Raw genomic sequence first — 19,992 nt, 5'->3', positions numbered from 1 at the left:
AAAATTGGTTATCTTAATATTAAGAAGAAATTTATTTGGCTAACGAAACACCTTATCTATTAAAACCTTTTAAATAGTCAACTATATTTAGTATAACTAATTAAAAGTTTGATGTAATTGACTAGGAACGCTAAAAATCTTCAGCTGGGCTCATGGCTTAAAATTTTTAAGCGTTTTCATTTGTTTTAATAATGTGACAATGAATAGATTTTAGTTTAATACTTATATAATTATATTGTGTCAATAATATTTACAATTGAGTATTATGTAATCTGGAAGCGCAACACATCCAAACACTTTGATATATTTTAAATAACATCAATAGTTAATTAAATTATTATCTAAATTATTTTAAATGTTCTTAAATTTCAGATACAAAAATCTGATTTATTGTCACAATATAACCTGTCTATCTTATTAATTTACAATCAGATACTAAGTATCAAGACTATTTACGATAACATCATTGACGTCAATTAGAAATATAAAGAGACTTTTAATATTGAAAAACATATTTACAACATCTAACACTTATTGTCAGTTCTGAACATTATAGATGAAATACTTAATATTATGCAACAAGTACACTACGACTTTATTTACATATTATTATTAAAAAGGCCAACCTTAAAAAAGCTGGGAAAATTCTTTAAATAATAATAAATACATATCTTAATCTGTATTATCTATCCATTGAAAGCACTTTAAACTATTTATAGATTAGTATTGTCTTATTATAATCAGCGATCTATTTGATATAATTTCTACATAAATTGTGCGCGTAATATTTTCATTCATAACGCTATATAACAGCGTTAAATTACGCATTTTTGTACCCAACATACATGGACTAGGTAATATGAAAATCGCCCCGGAGAAGTCTCGTGAAAGTCTTCTTGAATTGTTGGTTAGCCAATGCGTAGCAGAAAGGGTTTATGGGGCTGTTAGCGTAGCATAAGAAATACGAAAACATATACAAGTGTTGGTTAATACATGGAGGATCTCTACAAAAACCTTCGACTAAAGCTAAGACGTGATATGGGGTCCAACAAACAACGAACGCGCCTAATATAAAGGAAATCGTCCGAAATGCTTTCCTTGCTCGATTTTCTGATTTCGACTTTTGCCGACCAATACTAGGAAATAATCCATCTCGCTTTGAACGTTTTACTTTTAATTTCTTTCCTATATTCTTAACGAAGTCTTTTCTCGAATCTCCTCGACCCACCCCACTTACGGCTGAACTAGAGATATCACTATTTTCAATAGCCGGCGTGTCATTTAACTTTATTTTTGAGCTTTTGCTTTCGGATGGTTTTATAGATTGGCCATCATTATTATTGGAAGACGAAGATACAAGGGTTATAATAGGTTTCGGACGCTCTCCAGTTGTCAAACTTACCTCGGTGTTAACTTTTATAGGTGGTGGAGGAGATAAATTTGATTTGGGTTGTGTTACTTGAGCTTCAGCTGTTGCTCGTATGAGAGCAGCCTGTAATAAGGAAGTATTTGTTATATTACCCGAATTGAATGTAGGAGGAGATGATGGTTCTGTAGCTGTTGGAAATGTGATTGAAGATGGAGGACTTTCGTTTGTAGGTGAAGGAACAATGACTGAACTTTCATCCATGTACCTTAAGTCAGCACCATCCAGACCTAATAGCACATCAGAATAAGTACCATCACTTTTTAATGATTTAAAATTTTTAGCTCTGGATGATTCCGATTGAGATGGTGGACTGTCGGACACGGATCGGCTACCCCTAAATTCTGATGGTGGAGGGATGATTCTTTGAGCGATTGTAGTTGATACTTCTCTTTCAGACGGCGTAGCTATCCCCGACGATGAAGGGGACATAAAGCTAACGGTAGATAGAGGAACACTTACTGCTGGTGTTTGTCCATTACTTTGCGAGGTATCGGGATTTTCTGTATCGAGAAGACTTTTCTCCGATATTTGCGAAAGCGATGACTTCGGTTTTTCAGTTTCATTTTTCAAAAGGGGCGATTGCTTAATATCAGGTTTAATAAGCATGTTACCATTTAAACGCATATTATTAAGCAATTGTAATGCACCTGTTTGCATGACTAAGTTGGCAACAGAAGGTCGCTTCTTCACGTTGGATTGTGTAGTACTTTCATCATCGGAGTCAAATGCTGGACTGCTGGATCTTTCTGCTTCTACTTGATCTTCCTTTTTATCTGCATCAGATTCAACAGTTGTAGATGTTCCAGTTGCGGTAGCGCTACTTTTATGTGCTGAAGATTTTTGACTCGAATTGGAATCAGTCGAACCACCTAAATTGAGAACCGGAGCCTGTAGTGATCCTTTAGATGTAGAATCTTTTCGAATCGATTCTGAAACTTTTATTTGATCTTCGCTTGATATTGTAGCTTTAGATAGCGCTGCCATTCCAGCAGCCCTTCCCGCCATACCAGTCATTACACCGGCGCTTAGCGCTACCATTGATTGCATCTTTCTCTGTTTTGCTTCACTTTTTTTCTGCATATCATATGCTGTTTTAAAAATCCCAGCGTACAATACGATTAATACAAAAAGTGTTGTCCAATAATATCCTATGATTAAAGCAGTATTAAAAATGGGATCCTTCAAAAATTGCACAGCACACTCGCCTTCCTGCAGATCTCTATAGCCGACAAAGTGTTCCCATCCAAAAATAGTTGTGAAAAAAAGCAATGCTGGTATTATCCAAGTTACCGTAACCATCCATATTACTCGGTTTTTCGTACGCCACGCTCTGTATCTCGCAGCTATTTTAACACTGCAAAATCGATCTACAGTTATTAGCAAGACGGTGTATTGCGATACTAAGCATACTGTATAATCGACGGATAGCCAAAGGTCACATAACAAAGGTCCTAAATGCCAATACCCTTTCAAGACATAATCTGTATAAAAAGGCATCGATAATGTACCTGAAACCAACATAACATTATAAGTTGAGAGTACCATTAAGTTTACAATGATTCAGATACTTTTAAATATTATGACTATAAATCTGTAGTATAAAAAAGAAGTCTTATTCTTACCTATAAGTAGATCAGTAGCAGCCAGTGAGGCTATAAAATAGTTACTCGGCTGACGTATGGTTCTGTCCACCAGAAAGGCGAGGAGTACTAGCACATTGCCACTCACGGTTAGCAGGATGACCAACACCAGGCACGTAGCTATGATCACAGCCAGCCAGAGTGGAAACGGTGGTAAAACGGGTTGCTAGAAAAAAAAAAGAAGAAAATGTTAATTTTAATTCCAAAACATTTTATATATATATTAGAACTGAGATGGCCCAGTGGTCAGAAAGCGTGCATCTTAACCGATGATTGCGGGTTCAAACCCAGGCAAGCACCACTGAATTTTCATATGCTTAGTTTGTGTTTATAATTAATCTCGTAATCGGCGGTGATCTCTAATACCTCTTCTCCTCAAAGGGAAAAGAAACCTTAGCTCATCAGTGAGAAATATACAGGCTGTTGATGTTGTTCATATATAATAATATAAATTCAATAGATCTGCAAGTTTCATTCTAGCTGCATAATAAGTTACATTGTTTTTAAAACTTCTTTATGTAGAAGATTTAAAGAGCTCTATGTTATTTTTATTTCATAAATCATAATCCTTATTGTCTTGGAAAATATAAGCGATAATGATTCTTAAGAACTTGGGGAGTAAGATTAAAACGGATAATTAGTAAAACCTTTTTGTAATAGCAATCTCTATTTCAAGTACTCTCTATTATGTTACAATTTGCCATTCATATCGTACCAGGAGGAGCATTGTTTCGAGACCACTAGGAATAGTACATTGAGTGGATAAAACTACACTATGCACATAAAAGGGGTAAAGCTTGCAATCTGTGTATAAAGTTCACATTAATATTATATTTTATTAATCTCTTCCATTTATTGTGAAAAAAGAATCGTTCTACAATACTTTAATAGAGTTAGTTAGTACTACTCATTGTTAATTAAGCCTATTGTATTGATGTATTGTTAAATAATGTTCTATATATAATTGAAGGAAAATTGGTACGATTATTTTAAGAAGAGACTTTCGTGCAGACTACCGATTTATAGTTACTACTTTTAATTATCACAATTATCAGTGAAAATCTTGGGATCTAAGAAGTTTTATCCCTTGTACCTTTAGTTAGACTGGCTCGCTCACCCTTTTAGCCAACATACCAATACTAAGTGATGCTATTTGATAATAGAATATGCGATGAGTAGTACTAGAGGGACATGCACAAAGCTCTACCACCAAGTATAACAATTGTTTCTCTGAGTGTTACTTGGTGGAGCTTTGTGCAAGTCTACTATCTATCGCAACATAGCAATAATTATTGGTAACATGTATATTTATGGTTGGTGCTGACCACTTACCGCCATGTAGCATATTTACTCGTTTAATTATATAATTTATCTAAATTCTTAAAAAACAGCTCTACAGTTGACGACTAATAAGCTTTTAAGAGCAACTATTATTGCTAACATCAACATAAATGAAACGATTTACAACTGATTACTACTAGACGATACAAACAATAAACGAGCTTCTGGGTTTATTGTAGCTCATAAAAGTTATTTAATTGTTAATACTGCTTAGCACGCAATCCGATTCTTTAGAATTTTGAATAGTAATTGGAGAATAACTCTATCAAAGTATTAATGTCGTAAATCGTAAAATAATCTATACATAACACCAAAGACTGAGCCAGTATACAAACTTACCCTATATTTACACATATCAGACGATGTGGTAATAGCTTATCCCTTACAAATAGTTCTTGATTTATATATATTTGTTTAAAATACAACAAAATTTTACTTCTAAAGTATCGCTATCAACAACAACAGCCGCTGAGCACGAGATGAATTATAAACACAAACTAAGCATATGAAAATTCAGTGGTGCTTGCCTGGGTTTGAACCCGCAATCGTTCTAACCATTGGGACATTCCGGATCGCTGTCAACATTGCCGATATTCAAAATAAATGTTCGAAAATACGAAATATCATTGGAAATCTTGATTTATGATGACTTTTCAAATCGAGGTCATAATTGTTTATTCATCACTTTCTCTCACAATTGCAGTTTGATACAAGTGCGTAACTAACAAAGCGATGAGCAAACTTTGCTTGCGTAGGTTTAATTACACGGTTAAGCCTGAATGTAACATTGTATAATACGACACAACCTAAATGCAGCAACGGCAAAATTCGTAAAATCGATCACATCCGAATTAAGTACGCTGTCCAAAGTTATCAATGTCTATTTCATATGTGAATATGATCTTTACACAAACTTAATAACTTGTAATATCATATGATCTAATATATTCGTCAATTTGACAAGTCGATTTACATGCACTTGTTTTCTCGGGTTGAACTGACGTGAGAATCTATAGCGACGAATAGTATCGAATGGCGCGATAGAGAGCTATTTCTATTGTATAAATCGGCAGTAATCGGATTTATTAAATTCACCGATGCTGCATCTAAGTTGTGTCGTACTGTATGTACATTGATTAATCGCGCACGCTCGCACAAATGTCGGCATTGACGGCTTTGAGGACAATTTGTGTTGTTAATTTATTTCATATTTTCAAAAGACGCTTAGCGATGTATAAAGTGGCATGATCGATCCTACCTTTGGACTATTGTAGTCCCCACTCCTTAGACTAGTAAGAAGACTAGTAGGAATATTAGTTATTTCTTAATTAATTCGGGGCATTTAAAAGAAATAAAAACATAATGTAGTTAATTGATTGAACAATCATTTTGCGTTGGATTTCGTCCGAAGCTGGATTCGAAAGCCCTTTAAAAGCCAAAAACGAATACGAATTCCTGGTAGTACGTATACTAATTAACAATTTGTTTAAACTTCAATAATTAATTATTAAAGTGACAGCTCTTTTGGCGTATTAACACAAAGAGTCGTCGTTTCGCATTACTGGGAATTTTTGATTTTGTTGTTTCATTATAATGTTACGCGCGCTCCAGTTACTAATTTATTTATATTATAGTTGGCATTAAAGCAAGTTTAATTTTATATCCCATGTATTTAAAATTCTTAATTAGTTAATCTTAATGTTGGTAGAATATATCAAACAAGTGCCATTTGTTTCAAATGTACCTCCTGGTGTTTATATACGCTTTTACTATTCAGTAAATCATTTCAACGTAAATCGTATAAGTTTAAACATATTAATTTACAACAAAATCATGTTAAGTTCTAAGTTACTGCTTTTTCTGTCATAGTACTTGGTAGGGCTTTGTGCAAGCCCGCCTGGGTAGATACCACCCACTCATCAGATATTCTAGCGCTAAACAAGAGTACGCAGTATTTTTGTGTTTCGGTTTGAAGGGTGAGTGAGCTAATGTAACTACAGGCACAAGGGACATAGCATCTTAGTTCCCAAGGTTGGTGGCGCTTTGAAAGAAGAAAGAAAGAAAGAATTTTTTTATTTGTTTTTTTTTTTATTTTAGTTTTGAGACATCAGTGACATGAACAAAACAACAACAAAAAAAAACAAAAACTTAAAATAACAATACAATTAAATAATATCTAAGAAAGATTATAAAAAGAGGCATAAATAAATAAAAACAAAATGCTGCCTACACAGCAGTACGATGCCACAAAAAGGAAAATCACTCAGCATTTGCTGTCGTCCTAGGAATTTCACACACAGAAAAAAAAAGAATAAAAATAACGATTTAAATATATATATTTTTTTCCTATACTTAAATCTTAAATTAAAATACGATTCATACTATGTGTGAAATTCGCAAAGACGGCAGCACTGATTTTCAGTGATCACCTTATTTCCGTACGTCAAGTGAACGACATTGACAATAGTCCACTATTATTTAACGATTATTATATTTAATTATTTGACGATGTAAGGAATAGTTATTATTTCTTACAGCGTCATTGTCTATGAGTGATGGTAACCACTTACCATCACGTGGCCCATATGTTCGTTTGCCAACCTATACCTTAAAAAAATATTAATTACTGTCATCCTTAAATAATTTTACTATAACGTCAAAGACAGTAAGTACTTATATGCTTCCAAAATTACTTCGATAGACTGAATGTAGTCTGCATTTTTCTATGTATATTTCTATTCTATAATGACTATGTATATTTTTATATGGTAGCTTCACTTAATTGTAAAATGACGATTCAAAAGTGCTTGTAAAACCTACTTGAATAAAGTTTATTTCGATTTGATTTGATATATGTGTCATTATGTCATAATTTTTATTTAAATTGCTGGAGTGACAAAAATGATAAACTTAGTGGTTGACTTTGAGCGAGCCCATCTAGGTATGTTATATAAGAATAGAATAATTAGAAAGCCTTTTATTTCTCGCATAAAATTAAAATTAATTATGATTTACATTTGATTACATTTTAATTATAATATTAGATAATATTTGTGCATAAATAACCTAGTTAAATGTTCTATTAATTCATTATATATTCTACTACTACATAGCAATACTAATTATTGTTGTGTTCAACTTTGAAGGGTCAGTACGCTATTACAACCACAAGCCAAAGGTAACATTTTAGTTCCCAAGATTGGCGCAATATTGGCGATATAAGGATTGATTAATATTTCTTAAAGCGCCCATATCTATACATAGTTGTGGGCAGTGACTATTAGTTCGATTAAATCTATCTTTATCATAAAAAACAACGATATATTTAAACACTAAAGGCCTAATTAAGCTTTGACAATTTGACTCAAAACACGTGTGGCCGTCGTTGAGAAGATCCCTGGGCGAGGAAGAAAACCTCGCGGACCGTTCCCGGTTTGACCTTCACGGTTGAGCAGGATAACCTCAATGATGGGCTTTGTTATAAAACAAACTACAATATATTCAATTTCAGTAACAGTTTTAAAGCTCGTACAAATGCAATGGCCCTGACATACCGGTAATGGTTCGAATCGATTTACTGTCACTTTCCTCACGCTTCTATTTATATATTCAGCGTGAAGAATAGGCGTTATAGTCTTTTCAACATAAAACAATTTTATCGGCATAAGTAAATATGTTAAGCCCGTATTGATTGGTGATGTTCAAGTTGATTACTTTTTGTTGGTTTAAATATTTGTAGTGGGGATTTCTAGGTTGTATAAACCATTTTATAGTGAAGTTAATACTAGTACAATCTCTTTTTATATTATGGTTGAGCTGGGATAGCCCAGTGGATAAAACGCATTCATGTTAACTGATGATTGCGGGTACAAACCCAGGCATGCTCCACTGAATTTTCATGAGTTTAATTTAAAAAACATAACGTATTTAAACTTACTAATAAACAAATTATTAAATTATCCTCGTGAATTAGTCGTAATGATGGTAAGAGACCTGATGGATTGACATTGATTCCCTGGGAACGAGCACGGGCCCTAGGGACGCTATATGCGTTGACACGTTGGCCCCATCTCATATCCGAGAAACAATGTTAAGAGCCGGTGCCGTTCCGAAAAAGCTGAAGCCAAAAAAGATCTAAATATTCGTGTATTATACCAAATTACTTTGTTCCATTTGCTGTCGAAACGCTTGGCCCTTGGAGTGGTGGTGCAAAAAGCTTTGTCAAAAGTATAACACCTCGCCTCATTGCCTCCACTGGTGACAGGAGGGCTGGTTCGTTTTTTGCCCAGAGGATCGGAATTGCGATTCAACGGGGAAATGCTGCTAGCATTCTTGCCACCTTTCCACGCGGGCAAAATTTATACGGTAACTAGTTTTAGTGCTTATTTGTATATATTTAAGCATTTAATGATATTAATTCTTAGGCCTACCTTGAATAAACAAAAGATTTATGTGTTTACCTTATAAATATCACCAAAGTAAACACGCCCTAACAATTGTACTAATACGTGTGAAAAGTCTATCTTAAGTTAAACTTGCTTGTAAGAAAGCTATCTATCTATTCTTACCTATGATGTCACGTTGTTCACGTTAACTTAGAACAAACATAATCCATATTTTATTGTTTTTTAATTTCGTTACCTTATTGCGTTCTTTACCGTCTCACACACATTCAGACATATTGTAATCACGAGCATCACTCACACTAATGCATGTAAATAAATTTACGTGGAAGTGCGCGCCTTTGTGACTGAATATATCTATAACCTCAAAACATACTACAAAGTAAATATTCATAGGCAATAGAATTAAGATTAACGAGGACTTCGAGTGTGGTATTATTGATTATACGTCGGGACATTTTAGACGTAATGTGTCTTTGATTTATGAATATAGAAAATGTTGAACAAGAGAATGCTTGTTAGTATGACATCGGATTGATCGATCGCGATGTGATTTATAACAGTCCTTATGTTATTTTTCATGCGTTTTTATTTGCAAACGGGATATGAATCACCTGACTACCTCGTTATAAGACTACAGGCTATAAAGCTGCCTGTCTCGACAGAAGGCTACAGTACGCGAGGTTCTAAGCTCAAATGTTAAGACAGGCCACCAAAAAGGTTTTAAGTTTTTTTTTTTTTATAAATTGTGAATGTCTGTCTGAAGTGAATGTTAGAAATGTCAAAAAGTATTTCGTCGGTTGTTTCACATTATGAGAATAAAGAAATTAATTAGTTTGCAGTTAATTTCTCATCCGTTAAAATGATCCGTGAGGATGACATCGAGAAACACAATCATTTTACTAAATAGATATCTAGACTACTTTTTTGTTGTTCGAAAAGTAGATTAAAAATATATTCATTATTATAAAGAAATAAAATGCTCCTAACTTAACAGGGCCACTTGCGATCCCAGAAAATTGCGATCCAGAGAAACAGTAACGAACTGATAAAAAATAATAATAATACAAATAGTTCTGTTCAACTCAGCGCAATAACAATGGTTGAACTTTTGAGTACCAAACGTAGAATACTTTTATATTAAAACACGAAAATATGCAGAGATTTTTTATCATCCTCCCTCATAATGTAGAGCTATACGCGCTCAGTGCATAAAATGTCTCGCTGAAGGTCATGAATGTACGATACTCGTATATTTTATTTATGCTCAGCAAATAAAAAAGTGTGTTGTGGCTTCGTTGTCATGAAGTTATAAAAAAAGATTCTTTTTTAATCTATGAAACCTCAAATGTGATAAAAATCTTTTTTTTTTAAATTAGATATTTGTTTTGTACGTCTTTTGGTTCTTGTATTGTCATATTTAATTGTCAATACTCTTTGGTTGGTTTGTGGAAAAATGAGGTTTTTTAAAACATTTTCATAAAATTTATTTTTACATAATATATGTATATTTAATTGCCGTAATATTTTGCCGTCATATAATATAATACTTTACGCAGGAAATACTTTACGTTTTTTAGTATTATATAGGGATGCTTTTTTCTTTCTAATTATATTTTATGTACATTATGTGATTTATGACGAAAAATGAAAACTACGGGTAATAGATAAATTGTGTTTTGGTACATTATTTTTATTGTAGAGCAGTATACGAACACTAGTCGTCACGGAAAAAACTGGAGCAAAGAAGTGATCAAATAAGCGACTCATATTCTAAATTACGCTTTCATGCCTTTTGCAGTTAAAAAATTTGAACCTTGGAGTTGCAAAAATCTTCAAAAGTATAATAATCTCATCTCCTCCATTGAAATTTGGTGACAGTAGAGCTGGATTTATGCCCAGAGGATCGGAATTCAAATTCAAACGAAAGTTTTAAATATAATAATAAAATATAGAATAACTTAATATAGTATTAAAGTAAATGAAAAAAAAAAAAACAATTTACGAGCGAAAAGTGCTGCAATAGTAAGTGATCAATTTAGCTAATGGACATTTAAAATTCTGAAGCGCCTGAATTCTTTTGAGTGCCTTTTGCTTTTGGAACGCTATGTGTGTTCTCTTGCCTAAAGTAATACTATTCTATAAGAGCTCGCTTCATTGTGCTTACTTGTATGTTATGTTTGTTATGTAATTATGAAAATCGACTGATGATAATACTCTATTTTGTTGTGTGTGTTTATGAAATCTTTATTATTATGACTACCTTTAAGAATAATAATTTAATTTATAATTTTAATCGCCATTAATTAACTGTTTGTCAAATGTAAGTTGTTAGGCGGAGAGGCAAACGGGCCGCCTAATGGTATATAATCATTACCGTCCATAAACAGTGTTGCAGTACTTTGTGCCTCAAACTGGAATACAACAATACTAAGAATTGCTGTTTTGCGGTAGAATATCTGTTGACCGGATTATTATTAGATTATGAGCTGAATAGAAATCCTACTACCAAGTAAATACCGTACTTACATTTACATTTGTTTAACTGCCGGACTTGAGTATATCTAAGTATATTACAAACGTAATACTAAAACAACCGTTTTTTACTACATGCATTTGTATGCATTCACGGTACACATACCAACTTATTTTTTAATTTTTATGTATTTGTTTGCTGCTGCTAATCTCGTGAACAGGTGGATCGATTTTGACGGGAATTTCACTGGCACAAAGCCGATGTAATACGAAGTAACTAACAGCTATAACTCTTTTTTTAAGTTCAAACGCGCGAGAAGGGGGCGCTGCTAGTTAATATATATAAAACAACAACAACAAGATATATTGTTTAAGTGATAGTAAGAGTATTTAACTAAGGTGCAATTTGATATTAATTGAACGCAGATGTTTAGCGATCCATGTGTCTTTGTTTGGTTGTTAGTGTTGTGTATTACATTGCTTACATGTATTTATGGTGGCATAAAGCTGTCTGTAGGGTCAACTGAACCCTCTGCCTGCGCATTGGTTTATTGTACATAAAATGTCCTGTCGTAAAATTGTTTCTGTCCGACGCCTCCCGTATATTTATTGCCCAGCCATTTGTTTTTGTAGTAAAACACAAAAAAGGAAAATTTTATTTATTTAAAAAGTCTAGTTCGTGTTTTGATTTATTTTGTATCGGTTTCAGAATTAATACTTACTTTATGCGATGGTTTTACTCGAATTTAATTTGTGTACAAAATTTATCTTGTGATCGGTGAACCAAATATAAATTACATAATGATATTTATAAGGATATGTGATGTGAAGTCTCGTATGAAAATCATCCATGTGGATATATTTTGAAGGCTTAGGACGGGCAAAATTGCCTTTGGATGGTACGTGACCATTATTGGCCATAATCATTAGTGCTGTAAGAAATGTCGACTATTACTTATATCGCCAATACGCCACAAACCTTGGGATTTTAGACGTTATGTATCTTGTGTTTAGTTACACTAACAAACTTTTTAAAACAGATAACAATAATACAATTTCTGTAATAGTATTGGTGCTTAGCGGTTTTTTTTAATACATTCAATAGATATTTTTACAGTCTCGTAATAAACGAATGTACTTATGCCTATTACCTCTTCGAGCTAAAATCGCTGAACCAATTCACATTCTAGATATTGGTAGGTGGTTCAGTTATGTTATTTAAATCTATATAGTATTTATCACAGAAATTATTCCTTAAGGGTAAGTAAGTAAAAGGGAGGTGGAAGTTTGTAAGAATTCCAGACCTGTTCCGAATTGGCTACGTCAAAATAAATATGAATGTCAGTTCTTGGCTATGAAATAGCACATATAGCAGAAATAAATGAAATTTTCATAGTTAGAGAGTGATGTCGTCAAATATCTGTCCGTAGACAATGACACAAATACTGAAAAAGTTAAGTCGTACTGTATAGAATTCCATAGTATTTCACACCGTAACTCTTGACGATTCCAGACTGTAATGGTATAACAACAGCCTGTAAATTTTCCACTGCAGGGCAAAGGCGGAGCACGAGATGAATTATGAACACAAATTAAGCACATGAATATTTATTGGTGCTTGCCTGAGCTTAAACCCGCAATCATCGATTAAGATGCACGCGTACTATTCACTGGGCCATCTGGAGTCTATAATGGAATAAGACTACATATTACTCATAATTAATATTGAATGACTATAATTTTGACAAAAACATGAAATGAATGTAGATGCATTTATTTCTCGTATTCCAATAGTCCCCATCGATTTATTTATCCAATTTTCTCTTAAACCAGTTTTAGTGATTACATTATAAAGCTCAAGGACAACAACTAAAAGTAGAAGTTGTAAAATACAAAAAAAAAACTGTTTTTTCCCAGGGGCAACTGTTCGTGGCGTGCTCACGATTTCCAAGCCCACAAAACCTTTACGTGTTATCGATGACGGGAAAACAATAAACATAGTCAACAGAAATATGTTAAACTAAATGTATTTACAATATAAGTTATAATTTTATTTATTGGTCTATTAATTTAAATTGTGATTAATTATTTTCATTTTCAAGAAATATTTTTTTTATTATTCAATTAGGAAAGACTGTGATTGATTTTGATGAAAAAGTCTTTGAAAAAAGTTTTCCTCAGATGCAGATTGCTTTGAGATTAGACGAGCATTAGTGATTGCCTTTAAGTAGAAAAGCAATTAGTAATATTGATGAATGAATATATTGATCGCGTTTTACAATTTCTTTTATGTCTGAAATCGTTTTAAATAATAAGCCTTAAGATTTTAATCTAACATGATTATTTTTTTATTACAGTTATTGAAAACGAGTTATTTACTATGTTTTTTATTTGATGTCTCGTGAACAAGAAATTCGTAGATAATGTCGAAATATCGAGCTCCATGAAATAATAGTTTTTAATAACTTATTATGCTGTAAAAGACTATATAAATTATAGCTGTTGATGTTCATGTGTATCCTATGATACATAGTTAAGTATACAGACCAAAACGGTAAATACAAATTCAGCTTCGTATTAAAATCGACCTTGTTTATACAAATTTGTAAAATCTATACAAATATTATAAATTCAAAAGTAGCTCTTTCTGTTAGCTCTACATGGTAAAAATTATAACATACATTGTAAAGAATTACATATATTTAACTCAAAAATTAGCGAATTTAAATTTAGTTTACGTCATATCATTAAACTGTAACTGTTTTAGTTGCTTTTTGTGCTTTCTGTTTTTGTTTTTATTTTTAATGTAATATGTAATTTGTTTGTTTTAATTTTAAGGGGAGACTTGATTGATTTATGTTTATCTATATTTGTTTTTACTATTAGGTGTAATTATAATTGTTAATTTTCTAAATAAATAAATAAACCGCTAAACCGATTTACATGAAATTGGGCATGGAGCCATATTGTATCCCAAGGACGGATATACTGTTATACTTTTTTAATGCAACCCTCCAGGGTGTAAAATGGGCGCTTACATTTCGTGTCCTAGAAATAAAGTTTTAATTTCGAGGAGATTAAGACGCAGGATCAGCTAACGTTCGACTAGCAAAGATAATAATAATCTTTAATTACAAGAAACACAATATATTAATTTAAATAATTGTATTAACTAAAATGACTGTATTTTTTTAAATGTTGAAAAAGAGTAACTACTGATTTTCTTGTCGGTTCTTCTCGGTAGAATCTACTTTCCGAACCGGTGGTAGCTTCACTTAATTGTTAAATGACGATTCAAAAGTGCTTGTAAAAGGCCACTTGAATAAAGTTTATTTTGATTTTGATTTTTGACGGTATGCTACCCTTGTCTTATGGAATCTATATTTATATTATAAATGAGAAAGTAACTCTGTCCATCTACCTGTCGCTCTTTCACGACCAAACTACTGAATCGAATCTGGTGAAATTTGTTACGAATCAAACTTGTCTTGGTGAGACAGGACATAATAATGATACTAAAATAAAATAACACATATTATCGTAACATAAATATTAAATAATAGTTACTTTAAATTTATCAACACTATAATCTCAACGATTTTCCGAAACACGCCACTCTGTACTATTTAATAAAACGTATTTAACAAAAGCTACAGCTGAGTATAATCGAGTTTTGTGTATACGTCGACCGAGGAGTCTATTGACTATTGTCTGGTTGCTTTCATTTTTGATTTGAAAGTAAAGTGCATTGTCATAGATATAAATTGAATATGGAGAGGCTTAGAGTTATATATTATTGAAATCAATTAAAAATGCTATAAAATTTGATTTTCATTTGCAGTTTTATTTATCACTATTAGTCGCCCGCAGCTTCGCTTGCGTTTTTGGTATTGGTTGTCATGTCTCAGGGAAAAAAATACCCTATGCCATTCCTTGAAGTTCATGTTAGATTCTAAGAAAATTCCATCAAATTCGGTTTAAGGGTTTTGTAGTGATACCAAATAAAGAAAGAGCAATAGATATACAGAGTGTGTGAGTTTTCGCATTTATAATATTAGTTTAGATACAATGACTGAGGCACCTACTCATATGGACTTGCACGGATAAGTATTTAATTTATTCTTTGTTAATTAATAATTATTAAAGAGCTTATCTTTTATCTGCCGATGCGAAGTAAAGATTTAACAATTAATTACTAGAAATGAATGTTTTTTATTGTGTTGTAGCTCGTAAAATTTATTTAAGTGTTAATACTGAACAGCACGCAACGCGATTATTTAGAGATTTGAGTATTCATTGGGTCGTAACTTTTTACATAAATGTAAATGGACGTTTGACCATTGGTGGCGCTATTACGGATATGGCATAGCAACTGTTGCTATCAAATATATATTGCGTTTAATAATTTCGTATTCAAGATTAGAGTTCTCCTAACTAAAATGAAATGAAAAATATTAGACAACTTCAAAGTCTTTTTTTTATGGTATAGGTTAGCGGACGAGGACATGGACCTGATGGTAAGTGGTCACCATTACCCATAGACAATGACGCTGTAAAAAATATTAACTATTCCTTACATCGTCAATGTGCCACCAACCTTGGGAACTAAGATGTTATGTCTCTTTTGTCTGCAGTTACACTGGCTCACTCACCCTTCAAATCGGAACACAACAATACTGAGTACTGTTACTTGGCGGTAGAATGACTGATGAGTGGGTGGTACCTACCCAGACCGGCTTGCACAAAGCACTACCACCAAGTAAATTTATCGATTTACGATTATATAATGTAATTACAATTACATGGTATTTGATTTGTACGGTATCGTGCTGGTTGCAGGTTGCCGCTAGTTGGAGCTTCAGCACATCATTTTTGGCAACATCAGATGACAAATAGGTAACATTGGCGCGGTTAAATAAATTTGATCGTTCTTTATATCAAGATTTGAATCTAGAACACAATAATACCAAGAATTGTTGTTGCAAGCACCTGTGGAGTGGAGTACTTTATTTACCTTACGTACCAGGTACGGCCTGGCACGAAGCCGTGTCACCAAGAAAAACTTAATATAAAGAAAGTAATAAAACTGTGAATTGTAATCAACCTACCGATTCCAAAGTGTAATCCAAAGTACAATTGAGGAAGTAGACGTCGTTTGACTTTATTTTTGTATCTATCAGTATTTGATATGTCGTTTGATAAACTTTTATACAGGACGGTCAGATTTGGACACGTCTTGCTAGTAGCATGATAGTCTAATTTATTAAAAACTAGCTGTGTCCGCGACTCCGTCCGCTTGGTTGTGAGTATGGAAGTGGATATTATTATTGGGTTTAATATCTTTTGAATGGAATGTCCGATTTGAGTAATTCAAAAAGTAATTAGTAGGTGTTAAAACAGACTTGAATATGAAATTATTTATTACGGTCAGGATGATTACAGTATTGTGGCATTTTATTTTTAATTTGATTTGATTGATTAATGTAATAATGCGATGCTTAAGATTCTTAATAATTTTCTTATTTATGAACCGATTGAAACAAACAAAGGTTAAATGTTAATTCCAGCAAATCGTAATGCAATAATGAAAACCGCATTCAATTAGGTTAAGCCGTTTATGGGATTAGCGCGAACAAACGTACAGACAAACAGACATAAAGACAAAAATTCTAAAAAACATTATTTTGGGTTCTATTGTGTTTATAAAGTTCTCCTAATAAAGTTTTTCTTATTTTTCTTCCATGTACAGATACAGACCTTTTTAAATTTTATTAAATGTATTGAAGTATGTGTTAAAATATTACTTTCATTAACTTACATTACATAAATTATATCGATCCAAATTTTATTGCTGTTACTGAATCAATGACTAAATCATAAGGAGAGTTTTTTTCACTATGTGATCTCTCAGGCGTTTTTAGTGTGCCATTGGACGTTTACGTGTGTGCGTGTGAATATGTCCTAATTTACTGACTCTATTTAGACATTGTTGAAAAATATTTTTTGCCAAATGTCTATTTATACATATAAATAAAGTTCCTCTAAAACAGAAAAGTTTCCATTGTAATGCTTAAAATATATCATTCTCAACACAAGTAACGGACGCTTTATACAGTACAGCCTCATTGACTGAGATGTTTTCGAGAACGTACGGACAGTAACTTCTGTCGTATTTATAGCAATTTTCCTTTATTTTATGCCTCATTTTAACATAAAGTTGTGCTTTGCTCGAATACCGTAGACCAAAGAGTAGAGTATCAAAGAGAATCCAAAAATAAGTACAGTATTTGGTGCACTGAATTTTAAGTGCTAAAGGAACGTTTCGGAGTATTTTTCAAAGTTCAAAAGTTAAATATGCAATTGTTTATTTATATGGATGTATGTGTGTACATGGGTATGTGTGCGTGCTTGTGTTATATAATATATATTATATAAACAAAAAATACTAACTGTAATAATTTAAAAATTGAATATCATGTTGATGAAAATAACGGTAAAAACGACAGTTCTAAATTGTAAGTAATATTTATTATCTTGAAATATGTCGTTGAAGAAAACTTCAACAACAACAACAACAACAACGGCCTGTAAATTCCCACTGCTGGGCTAAAGGGCTCCTCTCCCTTTGAGGAGAAGGTTTGGAACATATTCCACCACGCTGTTCCAATGCGGGTTGGTGGAATACACATGTGGCAGAATTTCTATGAATTTTGTCACATGCAGGTTTCCTCACGATGTTTTCCTTCACCGCTGAGCACGAGATGAATTATAAAGACCAATTAAGCACATAAATCAGCGGTGCTTGCCTGGGTTTGAACCCGCAATCATTGGTTAAGATGTACGCGTTCTAACCACTGGGCCATCTCGACTCGAAGAAAACTTATTTATGACTATTTCTTCATATTAAACATATAATAAATATGACCTCACTTGCCCATTGGCTATTCTAGAAAGGGATGATTCTGACTTGAGATTATATGAAGGCAACTTCCATTCGATCTGGTGATTTCTTTCCATATCTATAATTTATTAACAAGAGGGTCCTGGGCAAGGGAATCCGATGTTATTATTTGCCAAGTCAGATCTGACCGAGTATCAATATATATCTTTATGGGTTAACCAGTGGGATAACAGTCGTGAAAAGGGTCCTTGGAATAATGAAAATTGGTGTGAGTAAAATAAGGGATATCAGAAATTTCGCACGTTTTGAGCTACCAATATTATTCCAACGCCTTATTCGAAACAGGAAATACGGAAATGGAACTATTAAAGAAAATGAGGGATAATATTATGAAATATATAGTATATACTAGCTATTCGTCTCGGCTTCAGACGTTAAATAAAGTTCTATAAATAAATTATATATTAAAAACGATTATAAAATTTAAAATAACTCATTTATTTTTCCGGACAGGAAAGTTGATATCCTCGAGTTTTCTCTACTATAATGTACCTACCTCTATACGTATACCTACCTCCACCTACCTCTATATATATGTATTGATGAAAACTAAATTAACGGATGTTCCGTTGCCCAGTTCAAAAGATCAGAATATTTCTTAATGCTTCTTTCTATGAGCGCTGGAGACTTAAAATCTGGTGGCTCATATACAAGGAGGATTTTTGGAGGTGGTAGGGCTTTGTGCAAGCCCGTCTGGGTAGGTACCACCCAGTCATCAGTTATTCTACCGCCAAATAACAGTACACAGTATTGTTGTGCTCCGGTTTGAAGGTCGAGTGAGCCAGTGTAACTACAGGCACAAGGGACATAACATCTCTGTTCCCTAGGTTGGTGGCGCATTCACGATGTAAGGAATAGTTAATATTTCTTATAGTGTCATTGTCTATGGGTGATGGTGACCACATACCATCAGGTGGCCCATATGCTCGTTCGCCAACCTATACCATAAAAAAGGCTAAAGACCTTGTCGTAAAATATGTTTAATGGTCATCGCTATCCACAGATATTGGCGTTGTAAAGACATTGACCATTCCTTTCATCACCAATACTTCACCAACCTTGGGAACAATTACTCTTAAAACTGAACACAACAAAAATGTACTGTTGATGTGAATACGTGATGGGTGACCTCACGTACCTTACGTACCAGGTACAGCCTAGCACCAAGCCTTGTCACCCAGAAAAACCTAAACCTATGTATCGTTGTTGTGAAGACGTGATGAGTGACTTCACGTACCTTACGTACCAGGTACAGCCTAGCACGATGTCCTCCCACCAAGAAAAACCTAATATAAAGAAAGTGATAAAATTGTTAATTATAATCAACCTACCAAATCAATAGTGTCATCCAAAGTACCATTGAGGAAGTAGACGTCGGTGTAGTTGGTAGCGTTACTTATCAAGTATCCTTGGCATTCAGGATAAGTTGAGCTGGCGACGCACGAACGTTGCTTCAACTTCTGTAGTTTCCTGTGGGAGACATAAATTTAATTACGGATTTGTATTAGATTACTTTTAAAGTCGCTACTGCTAATATAACAACAACAACAGTCTATAAATTCCCACTGCTGGGCTAAAGGCCTCCTCTCCCTTTGAGGAGAAGGATTGGAACATTTTTCACCACGCTGTTCCAATGCGGGTTGGTGGAATACACATGTGGTAGAATTTCTATGAAATTTGTCATATGCAGGTTTCCTCTCGATGTTTTCCTTCACCACTGAGCACGAGTTGAATTATAAACAT

At 33.3% G+C, this 19,992-nt stretch overlaps 1 protein-coding gene across 2 annotated transcripts in view; it reads right to left on the bottom strand.

Annotated features, from left to right (window-relative positions):
• Positions 1-512: 512 nt before the first annotated feature.
• The window catches only part of LOC124532495 (muscarinic acetylcholine receptor M2), a 61,148-nt gene continuing 41,668 nt past the window's right edge, over positions 513-19,992 (bottom strand). Inside the window, exons 4-7 of one of the 2 annotated variants that reach the window (XM_047107405.1) lie at positions 19,581-19,719; positions 3,052-3,235; positions 1,889-2,937; positions 513-1,492 (exon numbers count right to left, since the gene is read on the bottom strand). In XM_047107405.1, coding sequence (XP_046963361.1) covers positions 851-1,492; positions 1,889-2,937; positions 3,052-3,235; positions 19,581-19,719 — 2,014 coding nt within the window. In that variant the 3' untranslated portion in view covers positions 513-850. Of the gene's footprint in view, positions 2,938-3,051; positions 3,236-19,580; positions 19,720-19,992 lie in introns of both variants that reach the window. The other variant, XM_047107404.1, reaches the window with a different exon arrangement.

Source organism: Vanessa cardui, chromosome 9 (genome assembly GCF_905220365.1).
Source record: "Vanessa cardui chromosome 9, ilVanCard2.1, whole genome shotgun sequence".
Taxonomy (NCBI): Eukaryota; Metazoa; Arthropoda; class Insecta; order Lepidoptera; family Nymphalidae; genus Vanessa; species Vanessa cardui.
Note: the sequence above shows the minus strand (reverse complement) of the source record. Positions and strands in the feature narration are given on the sequence as shown.